The sequence below is a fragment of the Bufo bufo genome, chromosome 6 (assembly GCF_905171765.1).
Source record: "Bufo bufo chromosome 6, aBufBuf1.1, whole genome shotgun sequence".
Lineage (NCBI taxonomy): Eukaryota > Metazoa > Chordata > Amphibia > Anura > Bufonidae > Bufo > Bufo bufo.
Genome location: NC_053394.1, coordinates 438,591,998 through 438,608,652, shown reverse-complemented (window position 1 = coordinate 438,608,652; position 16,655 = coordinate 438,591,998). Strand labels below are relative to the sequence as shown.

Here is a 16,655-nt window from a genome sequence, read left to right as displayed (position 1 = left end):
CCCGTGTCAGAGTGCGTCTATGTATATCCTACCCGTGTCAGAGTGCGTCTATGTATGTGCTCCCCGTGTCAGAGTGCGTCTATGTATGTGCTCCCCGTGTCAGAGTGCGTCTATGTATATCCTACCCGTGTCAGAGTGCGTCTATGTATGTGCACCCCGTGTCAGAGTGCGTCTATGTATGTGCACCCCGTGTCAGAGTGCGTCTATGTATGTCCTACCCGTGTCAGAGAGCGTCTATGTATGTCCTACCCGTGTCAGAGTGCGTCTATGTATATCCTACCCGTGTCAGAGTGCGTCTATGTATATCCTACCCGTGTCAGAGAGCGTCTATGTCTGCTACCCGGACGACAATGTGAGCACAGACACAGTTTCGTTTCCTACTCTGTGACTTGCAAAGTGGGAGGGGATGAGACAGCCCAGAGAGGGGATGAGACAGCCCAGAGAGGGGAGGAGACGGCTCAGAGAGGGAGAGATGACAAGACAGCCCAGAGAGGGGAGGTGACAGCTCAGAGAGGGAGAGATGACAAGACAGCCCAGAGAGGGGAGGAGACAGCTCAGAGAGGAAGGGGGGGGGGGCAGTGCTGATAGTAGATATAGAGGAACATAGGACCCTACTGCCAGCACAGCCCCCTCTACCTTCTCTGCACCTCTCTGGTTATTACTGGGGAGATAGGGGGGGGGGGGGGCAGTGCTGATAGTAGATATAGAGGAACATAGGACCCTACTGCCAGCACAGCCCCCTCTACCTTCTCTGCACCTCTCTGGTTATTACTGGGGAGATAGGGGGGGGGGGGGCAGTGCTGATAGTAGATATAGAGGAACATAGGACCCTACTGCCAGCACAGCCCCCTCTACCTTCTCTGCACCTCTCTGGTTATTACTGGGGAGATAGGGGGGGGGGGGGCAGTGCTGATAGTAGATATAGAGGAACATAGGACCCTACTGCCAGCACAGCCCCCTCTACCTTCTCTGCACCTCTCTGGTTATTACTGGGGAGATAGGGGGGGGGGGGCAGTGCTGATAGTAGATATAGAGGAACATAGGACCCTACTGCCAGCACAGCCCCCTCTACCTTCTCTGCACCTCTCTGGTTATTACTGGGGAGATAGGGGGGGGGGGGGCAGTGCTGATAGTAGATATAGAGGAACATAGGACCCTACTGCCAGCACAGCCCCCTCTACCTTCTCTGCACCTCTCTGGTTATTACTGGGGAGATAGGGGGGGGGGGGGCAGTGCTGATAGTAGATATAGAGGAACATAGGACCCTACTGCCAGCACAGCCCCCTCTACCTTCTCTGCACCTCTCTGGTTATTACTGGGGAGATAGGGGGGGGGGGGCAGTGCTGATAGTAGATATAGAGGAACATAGGACCCTACTGCCAGCACAGCCCCCTCTACCTTCTCTGCACCTCTCTGGTTATTACTGGGGAGATAGGGGGGGGGGGGCAGTGCTGATAGTAGATATAGAGGAACATAGGACCCTACTGCCAGCACAGCCCCCTCTACCTTCTCTGCACCTCTCTGGTTATTACTGGGGAGATAGGTGGGGGGGGGGGCAGTGCTGATAGTAGATATAGAGGAACATAGGACCCTACTGCCAGCACAGCCCCCTCTACCTTCTCTGCACCTCTCTGGTTATTACTGGGGAGATAGGGGGGGGGGGGGCAGTGCTGATAGTAGATATAGAGGAACATAGGACCCTACTGCCAGCACAGCCCCCTCTACCTTCTCTGCACCTCTCTGGTTATTACTGGGGAGATAGGGGGGGGGGGGGCAGTGCTGATAGTAGATATAGAGGAACATAGGACCCTACTGCCAGCACAGCCCCCTCTACCTTCTCTGCACCTCTCTGGTTATTACTGGGGAGATAGGGGGGGGGGGGGGCAGTGCTGATAGTAGATATAGAGGAACATAGGACCCTACTGCCAGCACAGCCCCCTCTACCTTCTCTGCACCTCTCTGGTTATTACTGGGGAGATAGGGGGGGGGGGGGGCAGTGCTGATAGTAGATATAGAGGAACATAGGACCCTACTGCCAGCACAGCCCCCTCTACCTTCTCTGCACCTCTCTGGTTATTACTGGGGAGATAGGGGGGGGGGGGGCAGTGCTGATAGTAGATATAGAGGAACATAGGACCCTACTGCCAGCACAGCCCCCTCTACCTTCTCTGCACCTCTCTGGTTATTACTGGGGAGATAGGGGGGGGGGGGGCAGTGCTGATAGTAGATATAGAGGAACATAGGACCCTACTGCCAGCACAGCCCCCTCTACCTTCTCTGCACCTCTCTGGTTATTACTGGGGAGATAGGGGGGGGGGGGCAGTGCTGATAGTAGATATAGAGGAACATAGGACCCTACTGCCAGCACAGCCCCCTCTACCTTCTCTGCACCTCTCTGGTTATTACTGGGGAGATAGGTGGGGGGGGGGGCAGTGCTGATAGTAGATATAGAGGAACATAGGACCCTACTGCCAGCACAGCCCCCTCTACCTTCTCTGCACCTCTCTGGTTATTACTGGGGAGATAGGGGGGGGGGGGGCAGTGCTGATAGTAGATATAGAGGAACATAGGACCCTACTGCCAGCACAGCCCCCTCTACCTTCTCTGCACCTCTCTGGTTATTACTGGGGAGATAGGGGGGGGGGGGGCAGTGCTGATAGTAGATATAGAGGAACATAGGACCCTACTGCCAGCACAGCCCCCTCTACCTTCTCTGCACCTCTCTGGTTATTACTGGGGAGATAGGTGGGGGGGCAGTCAGTGCTGATAGTAGATATAGAGGAACATAGGACCCTACTGCCAGCACAGCCCCCTCTACCTTCTCTGCACCTCTCTGGTTATTACTGGGGAGATAGGGGGGGGGGGGGCAGTGCTGATAGTAGATATAGAGGAACATAGGACCCTACTGCCAGCACAGCCCCCTCTACCTTCTCTGCACCTCTCTGGTTATTACTGGGGAGATAGGGGGGGGGGGGCAGTGCTGATAGTAGATATAGAGGAACATAGGACCCTACTGCCAGCACAGCCCCCTCTACCTTCTCTGCACCTCTCTGGTTATTACTGGGGAGATAGGGGGGGGGGGGGCAGTGCTGATAGTAGATATAGAGGAACATAGGACCCTACTGCCAGCACAGCCCCCTCTACCTTCTCTGCACCTCTCTGGTTATTACTGGGGAGATAGGGGGGGGGGGCAGTGCTGATAGTAGATATAGAGGAACATAGGACCCTACTGCCAGCACAGCCCCCTCTACCTTCTCTGCACCTCTCTGGTTATTACTGGGGAGATAGGGGGGGGGGGGGGAGTGCTGATAGTAGATATAGAGGAACATAGGACCCTACTGCCAGCACAGCCCCCTCTACCTTCTCTGCACCTCTCTGGTTATTACTGGGGAGATAGGGGGGGGGGGGGCAGTGCTGATAGTAGATATAGAGGAACATAGGACCCTACTGCCAGCACAGCCCCCTCTACCTTCTCTGCACCTCTCTGGTTATTACTGGGGAGATAGGGGGGGGCAGTGCTGATAGTAGATATAGAGGAACATAGGACCCTACTGCCAGCACCCCCTCTCCTCTCGCAGCATTACTGGCGAGACCGCACTGGGTTTGGAGGACTAGCCAGCCCTACCCAGATTCGCAGCCGCCGGCGGCGAGGAAGTTGGACACTTAGCATGGCGAAACTAACTTCGCCACTGGGTTTTGGAGGGGCCTGTTTGCCAGCCTCTTACCTCAGGATTTTGACCCATGTACATTCTGGAAGGAGAAGACAGACCGGCCGCACAGCCTAAATCTGTGGAACTGTTTTGGGCAGGAAAGTCGTCCTTGCGGTCGGTCAAATGTGGGTGATTTTTGGATGTTGTTTACCCAGATCAGAGCTATCCATGGATGTATAAATTATGGGGATATGTGGGATTTTTTGTGTTTTGGGAAAAATTTGTTTTCTGCCTGTGAGTAATTAAGTTGATTGTGTCACAGGCAGAGCCCATTGTGTATGTTGATTGTGTCACAGGCAGAGCCCATTGTGTATGTTGATTGTGTCACAGGCAGAGCCCATTGTGTATGTTGGTTGTGTCACAGACAATGCCTATTGTTTTTTGGTAATTAGTCACAAGAAAAACACAAGGCAGCTCTCACCGTCCCCTGCCATGTCTGAGCTTGGATAACGCACCTGGATGCGATAATTTTATGACAAATAATTGAAGAAAAATCCAGCTCCAAGATAGCGGGGAATCGTAGCTTTATTAGCGTTTTTTTTAAATCTTAAAATAACAGGATAAGTTCAGTTCCGCGTTTCAGATTAAAGGTAATTTGCGGTCCTTCCTCTTGACACATAGAACCTCTGAATGTTTGCCCCATATATGCCATTTGCACACCTGGCCAAGAACAGCACCGATGGTGCAATCAACACAACTCGCCACCTCCAGCCAAAACTGCTCAATGTGCATATAGCAGAAAAACACCTAAAACTAAAAGCCATAATATACATGTGTGCAAGATCCAAACAGTGCCCTAAAACCAATGCAGAAATGGCTCTCCTAGTAATGTAATGGAAGGTCATGTCTTTTCTTGTCTGGAACCAAGTGGGAAAATCCAGTAGGCCTCCTGTTTAAAAGTTTCCTTCTGCCGTCTCCCCCCGACAGGAAAACGGACTTTCTATTCCCTGCACAATTAATCCGGAGGTGTCGCCCCCGTGCATGACCGCAAAATGGAAACTGGCCTCTGTGCTTTTCTTATCCTGATAGAGACTTGGGCTCCGGCCCAATGTCAGAGCTTTTCGAGCCACACATTGTCACAATATCCATCCACTGTTTATCGCTGGACAACAATGGTAGATATTTTCTGATGATCTTACAAATATTCTCAAATTCCACACTATACTGTGTCACAAATGCATTCAGACATACCCCCACATTGGGCCCGTGGTATTTATTTAGGGAAAACCAGAGATTCTCCACTTATTGTGGATACCTCGTTGATCGAAGATGACAATCTGTTCGTTATACTTATGGCCTCGTGGATAAATGTGAGCATATCAGAACAGGCACGACGAGCCCCGATTAATTCTCCTTTGGGAATGTTACGTCTGGTGTAGCATGTAAAATAGCAAGCTCTTTCCTGTATGTGGCAGTGATCACCCGGGAGAGTCGTCCCCCCCCCCCCCCAAATCCAAAAAATACATTAGTAGACTGTCATGCTGGAGACTAAACTAAATGGACTCCAGGCAAGAGTTTAAGTAGTCCGAGAAGAGCGGTATGGCCGCCACATCACCAGACCACACAAACAGCAGGTCATCGATGTAGCGGCAATGCCACTGTATCGGACCACTAAAAGGATGGGTGTCGTTGAGGAGAAAGCATCCCTCCCACCATGCCCTGGAGATGTTGGCTATGGAGGGAGAGCCCCCCATGAACACCCCAGCAACCTGGAGGTAAAGAAATTGTGCTGCAACCACCAAACCCATGTCCCTACACTCACCTAAAGAATTATTAGGAACACCTGTTCTATTTCTCATTAATGCGATTATCTAGTCAACCAATCACATGGCAGTTGCTTCAAGGCATTTAGGGGGGGGCTCCTGGTCAAGACAATCTCCTGAACTCCAAACTGAATGTCAGAATGGGAAAGAAAGGGGATTTAAGCAATTTTGAGCGTGGCATGGTTGTTGGTGCCAGACGGGCCGGTCTGAGTATTTCACAATCTGCTCAGTTACTGGGATTTTCACGCACAACCATTTCTAGGGTTTACAAAGAATGGTGTGAAAAGGGAAAAACATCCAGTATGCGGCCGTCCTGTGGGCGAACATGCCTTGTGGATGCTAGAGGTCAGAGGAGAATGGGCCGACTGATTCCAGCTGATAGAAGAGCAACGTTGGCTGAAATAACCACTCGTTACAACCGAGGTCTGCAGCAAAGCATTTGTGAAGCCACAACACGCACAACCTTGAGGCGGATGGGCTACAACAGCAGAAGACCCCACCGGGGACCACTCATCTCCACTACAAATAGGGAAAAGAGGCTACAATTTGCACGAGCTCACCAAAATTGGACTGTTGAAGACTGGAGAAATGTTGCCTGGTCTGATGAGTCTCGATTTCTGTTGAGACATTCAAATGGTAGAGTCCGAATTTGGCGTAAACAGAATGAGAACATGTATCCATCCTCTGATGGCTACTTCCAGCAGGATAATGCACCATGTCACAAAGCTCCAATCATCTCACATTGGTTTCTTGAACATGACAATGAGTTCACTGTACTAAAATGGCCCCACAGTCACCAGATCTCAACCCAATAGAGCATCTTTGGGATGTGGTGGAACGGGAGCTTCGTGCCCTGGATGTGCATCCCTCAAATCTCCATCAACTGCAAGATGCTATCCTATCAATATGGGCCAACATTTCTAAAGAATGCTATCAGCACCTTGTGGAATCAATGCCACGTAGAATTAAGGCAGTTCTGAAGGCAAAAGGGGGTCCAACACCGTATTAGTATGGGGGCACTAATAATTCTTTAGGTGTGTGTGTATATATCTCTAGAAACCAATGCAGCGATGTTAAGGCCAAATTGTGGGGAATACTAGTATATAAGGCAGTTACGTCTGCCGTCACCCAGGTATAGCCACATGTCCATTCAAAGGCTGAAACGGCCTGCAAGGTTGAAGCAATGTATCAATCCACTCAGACAACCTTTCCGAAAAAGAGCCTATCCCTGCTACAATAGGTCGTAATGGGGGAGGAAAGACCCCCGTATGAACTTTAGGAAGTGTATGGAAAATAGATATAACTGGGTACTGTACATGAATATAATCAATCTCTGTTTTAGTAAGAAAACCAGCTTCCAGGCCCATTGTAAGAATACTGAAAAGGGAGGAGAGGCGTCTATAGGTATTAGTGTCATTTAGCATAGCCAAAATCTGCGCTCTATAGACCCCACTGTCCAGGATGACAACCGCCTCTTTTATAATCAAATTGTCCCTCAGATCCCGCAATGCCCATGTGAGATTCCTATCTCGAGGATATTGTACTGGGGACTCAGCAGTCTTGATAGTCATACAGCAAGCAGAGATCCATCTCCACGAGATAGACAGATATTTCAGGTCCACGGCAAACAACAAGGAGTGTGCCGTACAGTCCTACATTCGTTGTAATACCACGTCTGCGGAGTACCCGATAACATGCGAGACGTGTAGGCTGCAATATGTGGGATGCACCACTAACTAAATACGCAAGCACATCTCGGATGATCCGCATTTCAGAAGCCGCAATGTATCTGCTGCCAGTTTCCATTTTGCGGTCATGCACGGGGGCGACACCTCCGGATTAATTGTGCAGGGAATAGAAAGTCCGTTTTCCTGTCGGGGGGAGACGGCAGAAGGAAACTTTTAAACAGGAGGCCTACTGGATTTTCCCACTTGGTTCCAGACAAGAAAAGACATGACCTTCCATTACATTACTAGGAGAGTCATTTCTGCATTGGTTTTAGGGCACTGTTTGGATCTTGCACACATGTATATTATGGCTTTTAGTTTTAGGTGTTTTTCTGCTATATGCACATTGAGCAGTTTTGGCTGGAGGTGGCGAGTTGTGTTGATTGCACCATCGGTGCTGTTCTTGGCCAGGTGTGCAAATGGCATATATGGGGCAAACATTCGGAAGTTCTAGGTGTCATGAGGAAGGACCGCAAATTACCTTTGGTCTAAAACGCGGAACTGAACTTATCCTGTTATTTCAAGATTTAAAAAAAAAACGCAAATAAAGCTACGATTCTTCGCCATCTTGGAGCTGGATTTTTCTTCAATTATTTTGGTAATTGTATCACAGATGGGGTGGGGGGTTGTGTACAATTGCTGGGAAGGTTTCAATACTGTAAATGCATGTGATTGGCTAATGTACAAACTTTCTCAGTCTTCCACAGGGTCCCCAGGGGAGTGCCCCTTGCTGGGAGACCTGCATAAAAGGCTGGCATGTAGCCCCTTTAAAGTGTCCTGTTTCACCCTCACATACAGCCCTTCCCCACACACCTGAGACGAGGCTGTATCTACACTGGGAATCGCTATACACTGTATACTCCCCGGCTATAACCACTGAGCTCTTTTAAGAGCTTGTTCCTGAGTCGCTCTCTGAAGGAAGAGAGGGTCACCCACTGGAGCCTTGTCATAGATCCAGGGTGGGTAGGAGGCGGCAAGACCCCAACCAAGCTGCAGCGGTTCGTGGGGTCGGCAGTGCTTACGGTGTAGAGCGGAGTGCTTGGAGCCCTCGGGAAGCACTAGGAGCATCCATCAACAGAGATGCCCAGTCGGGGTGCCAGGAGATCCATTACACTTAGGGACCCAGATTTCGATTTATAGGGCCAGGTTCCTGCAGTGATCATACCTTGACCCGTCAATCCAAAAGCGGAGGGAGCGGCTGGCATAGGGAGGAGGGGCAAGGGTGCACAGCACCCGAGCATTTCTTTGGGATCTGGGTCTTTGAAGGATCCCAGGTGGTGGTGTGAATCCTCGCCTGTCCCCTGCACACCACTGGGGTCTCACATCCTAGGACCACAGAATGATCGGCACCTGCAGTTTTGGGTCCAGTGGTGGTAGAGGATGTCTCACCAAATGTAACCGTCACAGGGATAGCTCCGGCTGAGAGGGCTTCTCTTCACTGCATGGTGCACCCAGGCTGTGTGTAGAGGAGGCTCCAGGGGCCACCTCTTACAGTAAAGGACCGTTCCTCTCATGGCAGCCGTCACACCGCCCGCCCCCAGGTGCCCCTCAGATTGTGGACATGACCTCCGCACATAACAAAGTCACTTTATTAAATCTTATAAAAGAAATGTTCCCCGGAGCATCGAGGACGGTGCAAGGATCTCCCATTGGGAGCAGTCTATAGACATGTCCACCACTGCCGCTCAGGGGCCCGCTGCCGGGGATGCATGTTCTGTCACCAGTCTTGGTTCAATCAGCGAGCTCCAGGCCTGTGTGATCTGAAGATAGTGTGATAATCAGTATGAGATCTGGTAAGACACCCCCCACCCACTGATTATATACAGAGCCAGACGAGAGGATCACGCCCATCCTCCACACCTACCTTACATTCGTGAGGAACTGCATATTCCACAATATTTCTCCCATCTTCTCCTTCATACACCAAGTCAAACTTACCGGGCTCCTTCCCTGTGGAGAGAAAACCTAATCAGAACCCATTATAGCAAGGTAGAAGTGGTGCCGCAGGGGGAGAAGAGGTGCCGCAGGGGGAGAAGAGGTGCCGCAGGGGGAGAAGAGGTGCCGCAGGGGGAGAAGAGGTGCCGCAGGGGGAGAAGAGGTGCCGCAGGGGGAGAAGAGGTGCCGCAGGGGGAGAAGAGGTGCCGCAGGGGGAGAAGTGGTGCCGCAGGGGGGAGAAGTGGTGCCGCAGGGGGGAGAAGTGGTGCCGCAGGGGGGAGAAGTGGTGCCGCAGGGGGAGAAGAGGTGCCGCAGGGGGAGAAGAGGTGCCGCAGGGGGAGAAGAGGTGCCGCAGGAAAGGCCCACCCCAGAGAGAAATGACTGGAAAAAACATCTGCTGTCAGAAAGGGCTAATGATAGAACAGCGCCCCCTGCACTCACTCCTCTGCTGAGACAGGATTTCCACCTCCAACTGCTGACTGACTGCATCATAGCTCAGGACCCGGCCCTCCTGTCAGGAGACATTAAATACAGATTACATACACTGAGGGTGGGAGCCACACTGCGGAGGTCTGTACCGTAAGAGCGCTCACACTGCGGAGGTCTGTACCGTAAGAGCGCTCATACTGCAGAGGTCTGTAGTGTAGGGGCGGTCACAGTACATGTCCTGAGTGGTCTGATGATGGCAGCGCTTACAGTACAAGTCCCGGGTGGTCTTGGGATAGGGGCGGTCACAGTACAAGTCCCGGGTGGTCTTGGGATAGGGGCGGTCACAGTACAAGTCCCGGGTGGTCTTGGGATAGGGGCGGTCACAGTACAAGTCCCGGGTGGTCTTGGGATAGGGGCGGTCACAGTACAAGTCCCAGGTGGTCTGATGAGGGGAGCGGTCACAGTACAAGTCCCAGGTGGTCTGATGATGGGAGCGGTCACAGTACAAGTCCCAGGTGGTCTGATGATGGGAGCGGTCACAGTACAAGTCCCAGGTGGTCTGATGATGGGAGCGGTCACAGTACAAGTCCCGGGTGGTCTGATGATGGGAGCGGTCACAGTACAAGTCCCAGGTGGTCTGATGATGGGAGCGGTCACAGTACAAGTCCCAGGTGGTCTGATGATGGGAGCGGTCACAGCACAAGTCCCGGGTGGTCTGATGATGGGAGCGGTCACAGCACAAGTCCCGGGTGGTCTGATGATGGGAGCGGTCTTGGTACCTTGTAGTCGGAGACTTCCGGGGTGTAATTCTCAGTCAGCTCCAGCAGCTGTAAGAAGACAGTGATCATCATCATTATAGAGTTGTTACGATACCAAATATTTTATTCGATTTCGATACCATAAAAAAGAATTACGATACTCGATACCACGTGAGAAAAATAAAACACCCAAAAAATTTAAATTGAGGGGGGCAGGTGCACTGAGCCACCATTGATAATTAACCTTTAATACAGGAGGCGGGTGTCGGCAACAGATCAGCAGCAGTTAACCCCTCAGGTGCCGCACTGTCAGAGGCAGGGTGCTGGCTATGCGATTCTGCTGCCGGCACCGCCTCCTGTATTAAAAGTTAAAGACGACCTTTCTTGAGCAAGCTACATAGAGCGGCGCCCCGGGATCTCCCTGCACTTACTATTATTGCGGGGCGCCACTCCGTTCTCCCACTGTGCCCCCCCCCATTACCGTCTCCTGCTCCATATGCTAATTACTATCGGAGCAAAGGAGAGGAGACATCAGCTTCTCTCCTGCCCATCGCTCAGATAGTAGTAATTAGCATACGGAGCAGGAGACAGTAATGGGGGCACAGCAGGAGAACGGAGCGGTGCCCAGTAATAATGGTAAGTGCAGTGAGATCTCTGGGCTCCGCTCTTGGTAGCCTGCTACTTAAAGGGTTTCTACCACCAGAAATACCGTTATGTAGCTGACTGATATAGCGATGCGCCAATGTCAGCACTACATAACAGTATGTTTCTAACCTTAGTCCCTGCAGCCGTTTTTGTTAAAAAAGCACTTTTATTAAAATCAGCACCTAGAGGCTCCGTCCACTCACCCTTTATCCCGCCCAGGTCCTCTTGATTGATGCCACGGTCCGCCGCATCGCTGCCGAAATCCCGCACCTGCGCCGTTCACTTCTGTCTTCGGTGCAGTGAGTGAATGATGCGATCCTGGTGCCGGATTCCTCACTCCGCCTGCGCCAACTACGCCACAGTGAGGAAGCCGGCATCAGGAGAGAGGCCTTCACTCACTGCGCCTAAGACAGAAGTGAACGGCGCAGGCGCAGGATTTCGGCAGCGATGCGGCGGACCGTGCCATCAATCAAGAGGAGCTGGGTGGGCACAACACTGGACCTGGGCGGGATAAAGGGTGAGTGGCCGGAGCCTGTAGGTGCTGATTTTACGCCCACATAGCACCGCTGAGGGAACATGGCCGCGCTCACAGCAGTGCGCTCATGTTTTGTGATACTAGACTGCGCAACAGCGCAGCCCAGTATCGAAAAAATGGAAATCCCGGTATCGACAAAAATATAGATTGGGTATCGAAATTTCGATACCAAATACAGCGGCAATCGCCGGGGGGCACCGGTCACATCTTACTTTGAACGCGATGATCTTCCCGAGTTGAGGTGGAGCAGCGAGGAGCGGGAGGGTGCCGTAATCAGTCTTCTGAACTTCTGGAGGATTCTGGAAAACAGAAGGAAGAGCGTAAGGAGGGCGCCGCTGACCAGAAGCATACCATGGGATGGGGGTGATATACAGCCAGGGGGCGTACCATTACACAGTGAGAGGGAGGGGGATGATATACAGCCAGGGAGTGTACCATTACACAGTGAGAGGGAGGGGGGTGATATACAGTCAGTGAGCATACCATTACATAGGAGAGGGACGCCATGATACAGGGGCTTCCCGGGAGTATACCATTACATAGTGAGAGGGGGGGGGGTGCCATGATACAGGGGGCTCCCTGGGGGCGTACCATTACATAGGAGAGGGATGCCATGATACAGGTGTAAAAAACAGTTTTTTTTTAAATAATATACGCATTATATAGTATAGATTATGAGGGATTTATTTGTGTGAATTAGAGACGGGTAGGTGACTGTACCTCATTAGTATCTACCTCCTTTTGTCTATCCTCACAGATGAAGGTCTTGGTCTGTATCTCTTACATATACCGATTTGAGCCCAGAGGGCAGAGGAGAGAGCCGATTTGAGCCCAGAGGGCAGAGGAGAGAGCCGATTTGAGCCCAGAGGAGAGAGCCGATTTGAGCCCAGAGGGCAGAGGAGAGAGCCGATTTGAGCCCAGAGGGCAGAGGAGAGAGCCGATTTGAGCCCAGAGGGCAGAGGAGAGAGCCGATTTGAGCCCAGAGGAGAGAGCCGATTTGAGCCCAGAGGGCAGAGGAGAGAGCCGATTTGAGCCCAGAGGGCAGAGGAGAGAGACGAGGAGCGGAGAGGGCAGAGGAGAGAGACGAGGAGCGGAGAGGGCAGAGGAGAGAGACGAGGAGCGGAGAGGGCAGAGGAGAGAGAGACGAGGAGCGGAGAGGGCAGAGGAGAGAGACGAGGAGCGGAGAGGGCAGAGGAGAGAGACGAGGAGCGGAGAGGGCAGAGGAGAGAGACGAGGAGCGGAGAGGGCAGAGGAGAGAGACGAGGAGCGGAGAGGGCAGAGGAGAGAGACGAGGAGCGGAGAGGGCAGAGGAGAGAGACGAGGAGCGGAGAGGGCAGAGGAGAGAGACGAGGAGCGGAGAGGGCAGAGGAGAGAGACGAGGAGCGGAGAGGGCAGAGGAGAGAGACGAGGAGCGGAGAGGGCAGAGGAGAGAGACGAGGAGCGGAGAGGGCAGAGGAGAGAGACGAGGAGCGAGAGGGCAGAGGAGAGAGACGAGGAGCGGAGGAGAGGAGAGGAGCGGAGAGGGCAGAGGAGAGAGACGAGGAGCGGAGAGGGCAGAGGAGAGAGACGAGGAGCGGAGAGGGCAGAGGAGAGAGACGAGGAGCGGAGAGGGCAGAGGAGAGAGACGAGGAGCGGAGAGGGCAGAGGAGAGAGAGACGAGGAGCCGAGAGGGCAGAGGAGAGAGAGACGAGGAGCCGAGAGGGCAGAGGAGAGAGAGACGAGGAGCCGAGAGGGCAGAGGAGAGAGACGAGGAGCGGAGAGGGCAGAAGAGAGACTATTCTGGAAGTGTCAGTGTAATTATTGTTGTGTGTATAAGCCTCTATGTAATATTTATTTCTTTTTCTTCCACTTTGGCTCCATATAAACTCAATAATAATAATAATAATAATAATAATAATAACTACTAATACCAATTTTCCACACTTTTTTTATATCTTGTGTCTCATTTATTGCATCCAACCTTCTGACCAGACCCAGTAAGAGGGTGTATAATATATAACAATCTCTTACACCGGGGGCGTACCATTACATAGATGGGGAATACTATGATACAAGGGCTCCCCGGGGGCGTACCATTACATAGATGGGGAATACTATGATACAGGGGCTCCCCGGGGGCGTACCATTACATAGATGGGGAATACTATGATACAAGGGCTCCCCGGGGGCGTACCATTACATAGTGATGGGGGATACTATGATACAGGGGCTCTCCGGGGGCGTACCATTACATAGTGTTGGGGGATATTATGATACAGTGGGTCTAAGGGGGAGTACCAATACATAGTGATGGGGGATACTATGATACAGTGGCTCTCCGGGGGCGTACCATTACTTAGTGATGGGGGATACTATGATACAGGGGCGTACAATTACTTAGTGATGCGGGATACTATGATACAGGGGCTCTTCGGGGGCGTACCATTACTTAGTGAAGGGGGATACTATGATACAGGGGCTCCCCATTACATAGTGATGGGGGATACTATGATACAGGGGCTCCCCATTACATAGTGATGGGGGATACTATGATACAGGGGCTCTTCGGGGGCGTACCATTACTTAGTGAAGGGGGATACTATGATACAGGGGCTCCCCATTACATAGTGATGGGGGATACTATGACACAGGGGCTCCCCGAGGGGTGTACCATTACATAGTGATAGGGGATACTATGATACAGGGGTGTACCATTACTAAGTGATGAGGGATACTATGATACAGGGGCTCCCCGAGGGGTGTACCATTACATAGTGATAGGGGATACTATGATACAGGGGTGTACCATTACTAAGTGATGAGGGATACTATGACACAGGGGTGTACCATTACTAAGTGATGAGGGATACTATGATACAGGGGCTCCCCGAGGGGTGTACCATTACATAGTGATAGGGGATACTATGATACAGGGGTGTACCATTACTTAGTGATGGGGGATACTATGATACAGGGGCGTACCATTACTTAGTGATGGGGGATACTATGATACAGGGGCGTACCATTACTTAGTGATGCGGAATACTATGACACTGGGGCTCCCCGAGGGGCGTACCATTACATAGTGATGGGGGATACTATGACACAGGGGCTCCCCGGGGGCGTACCATTACTTAGTGATGCGGAATACTATGACACTGGGGCTCCCCGAGGGGTGTACCATTACATAGTGATAGAGGATACTATGATACAGGGGTGTACCATTACTAAGTGATGAGGGATACTATGATACAGGGGCTCCCCGGGGGCGCACCATTACTTAGCGGGGGTCCTCACCTGGATCAGCACGGACACGTTGCTCAGCTGCTGCTCTTTCGCCTTCTCGGGGCTGCAGTTATAGAAGAAGTGTTTTTGCGGCTGTGTCTCTCCTCGGCCTCGGAATCCCCGCCCTCCCCAGGGCAGGTTGTCAATGCCCCGCCCCCTGGACAGGCCACGCCCTGCAGTCTTCAGCGGAGGCCTGCGCTGAGCGCCCCCTCTGGCCCCACGTCCATTGCACACAGATGGGAAGGAGACGAGGCCGGAGATCAGCGGCTTCTTCACGATGGAGCCGTCCCTCTGCTGTGTCTGCCGGGGGGGCCCAGGCTCCTCCCCCTTGCCCCGCCCTGTGTCCTCCTGGTCAGAGCTGGATGATGATGAAGAGGTGGCCGCCGCCCTGGAGGAGCTGAGCAGGGGCGGAGTCTCCTTATGTACAAGGCCGCCCGGCTCCTCCTGGTAGGAAGGCTTCTTCTCTGAGGTTTCTGCTGACACCTTCTCCGGGGTCACCTCCGCCCTCTTCTTGGTCTTCTCGGGGACCCCACTCTCATCCTCCGCACTCCCAGGGCCACCCTTCTTTCTACTCTTCCTGCGGTCATCACTCTCATCCTCCGCACTCCCAGGGCCACCCTTCTTTCTACTCTTCCTGCGGTCATCACTCTCATCCTCCGCACTCTCAGGGCCACCCTTCTTTCTACTCTTCCTGCGGTCATCACTCTCATCCTCCGCACTCTCAGGGCCACCCTTCTTTCTACTCTTCCTGCGGTCATCACTCTCATCCTCCGCACTCCCAGGGCCACCCTTCTTTCTACTCTTCCTGCGGTCATCACTCTCATCCTCCGCACTCCCAGGGCCACCCTTCTTTCTACTCTTCCTGCGGTCATCACTCTCATCCTCCGCACTCCCAGGGCCACCCTTCTTTCTACTCTTCCTGCGGTCATCACTCTCATCCTCCGCACTCCCAGGGCCACCCTTCTTTCTACTCTTCCTGCGGTCATCACTCTCATCCTCCGCACTCCCAGGGCCACCCTTCTTTCTACTCTTCCTGCGGTCATCACTCTCATCCTCCGCACTCCCAGGGCCACCCTTCTTTCTACTCTTCCTGCGGTCATCACTCTCATCCTCCGCACTCCCAGGGCCACCCTTCTTTCTACTCTTCCTGCGGTCATCACTCTCATCCTCCGCACTCCCAGGGCCACCCTTCTTTCTACTCTTCCTGCGGTCATCACTCTCATCCTCCGCACTCTCATGGACAGCCCTCTTTTTACTCTTCCTGGGAATATCACTCTCATCCTCCGCACTCACAGAGACGCCCTTCCGCTTCCTGCAGTCAGCACTCCCATCCTCCGGCCTCCTCCTGCAGTCAGCACTCCCATCCTCCGGCCTCCTCCTGCAGTCAGCACTCCCATCCTCCGGCCTCCTCCTGCAGTCAGCACTCCCATCCTCCGGCCTCCTCCTGCAGTCAGCACTCCCATCCTCCGGCCTCCTCCTGCAGTCAGCACTCCCATCCTCCGGCTCTTCCCACTTCACACTGTAGGGGAGAAGACGGTCAGCCGGCTCCAGCACCCCCGCCCGGCCGCTCCCCGAGGCCCTCCTCACCTGATGGCGTCGTTGTCCCGGATGAGGCGCACGCTCTCCCCGGGGGGCAGCAGGCAGCCGTCCAGGTAGAGAGCGAGCGCCCCCCCGGCGGCTGTAGAAGAAGCGCTCCCGGATGATGGCGCTGACGTCGGTGACGGCCCGGCACTGCTCCGTGTCCAGCATGAACCACAGGTGGCGGCTCTGCGGGAGCGCGGGCGGCGGGTATTCGAACGTCAGCCTCACCCGCACCTCTCCACAACCTCCCGGCGCCGCCATCTTCCTGCGCACGCCGATGACGTCACGAGACTGTGCCGTTGCTGGGT

The 16,655-nt window shown here is 53.1% G+C and overlaps 2 protein-coding genes across 5 annotated transcripts in view; both read right to left on the bottom strand.

The window, feature by feature from the left end:
- LOC121003452 (E3 ubiquitin/ISG15 ligase TRIM25-like) overlaps positions 1–443 on the bottom strand; it is a 41,025-nt gene extending 40,582 nt beyond the window's left edge. For 2 of the 4 annotated variants that reach the window (XM_040435318.1, XM_040435321.1), the window contains exon 1: positions 281–294. The gene's annotated coding sequence lies outside the window, so the exon portion shown is untranslated. The other 2 variants (XM_040435315.1, XM_040435316.1) reach the window with 2 other exon arrangements.
- An 8,360-nt stretch (positions 444–8,803) lies between these two features.
- COIL (coilin) lies at positions 8,804–16,634 on the bottom strand. The gene is given in 8 exon segments (XM_040435313.1): positions 8,804–8,960; positions 9,065–9,150; positions 9,577–9,646; positions 10,344–10,391; positions 11,715–11,801; positions 14,779–16,285; positions 16,354–16,439; positions 16,441–16,634. Coding segments are annotated over 8 exon segments (2,127 nt in total). The 5' UTR covers positions 16,609–16,634; the 3' UTR covers positions 8,804–8,885.
- Positions 16,635–16,655: the final 21 nt, after the last annotated feature.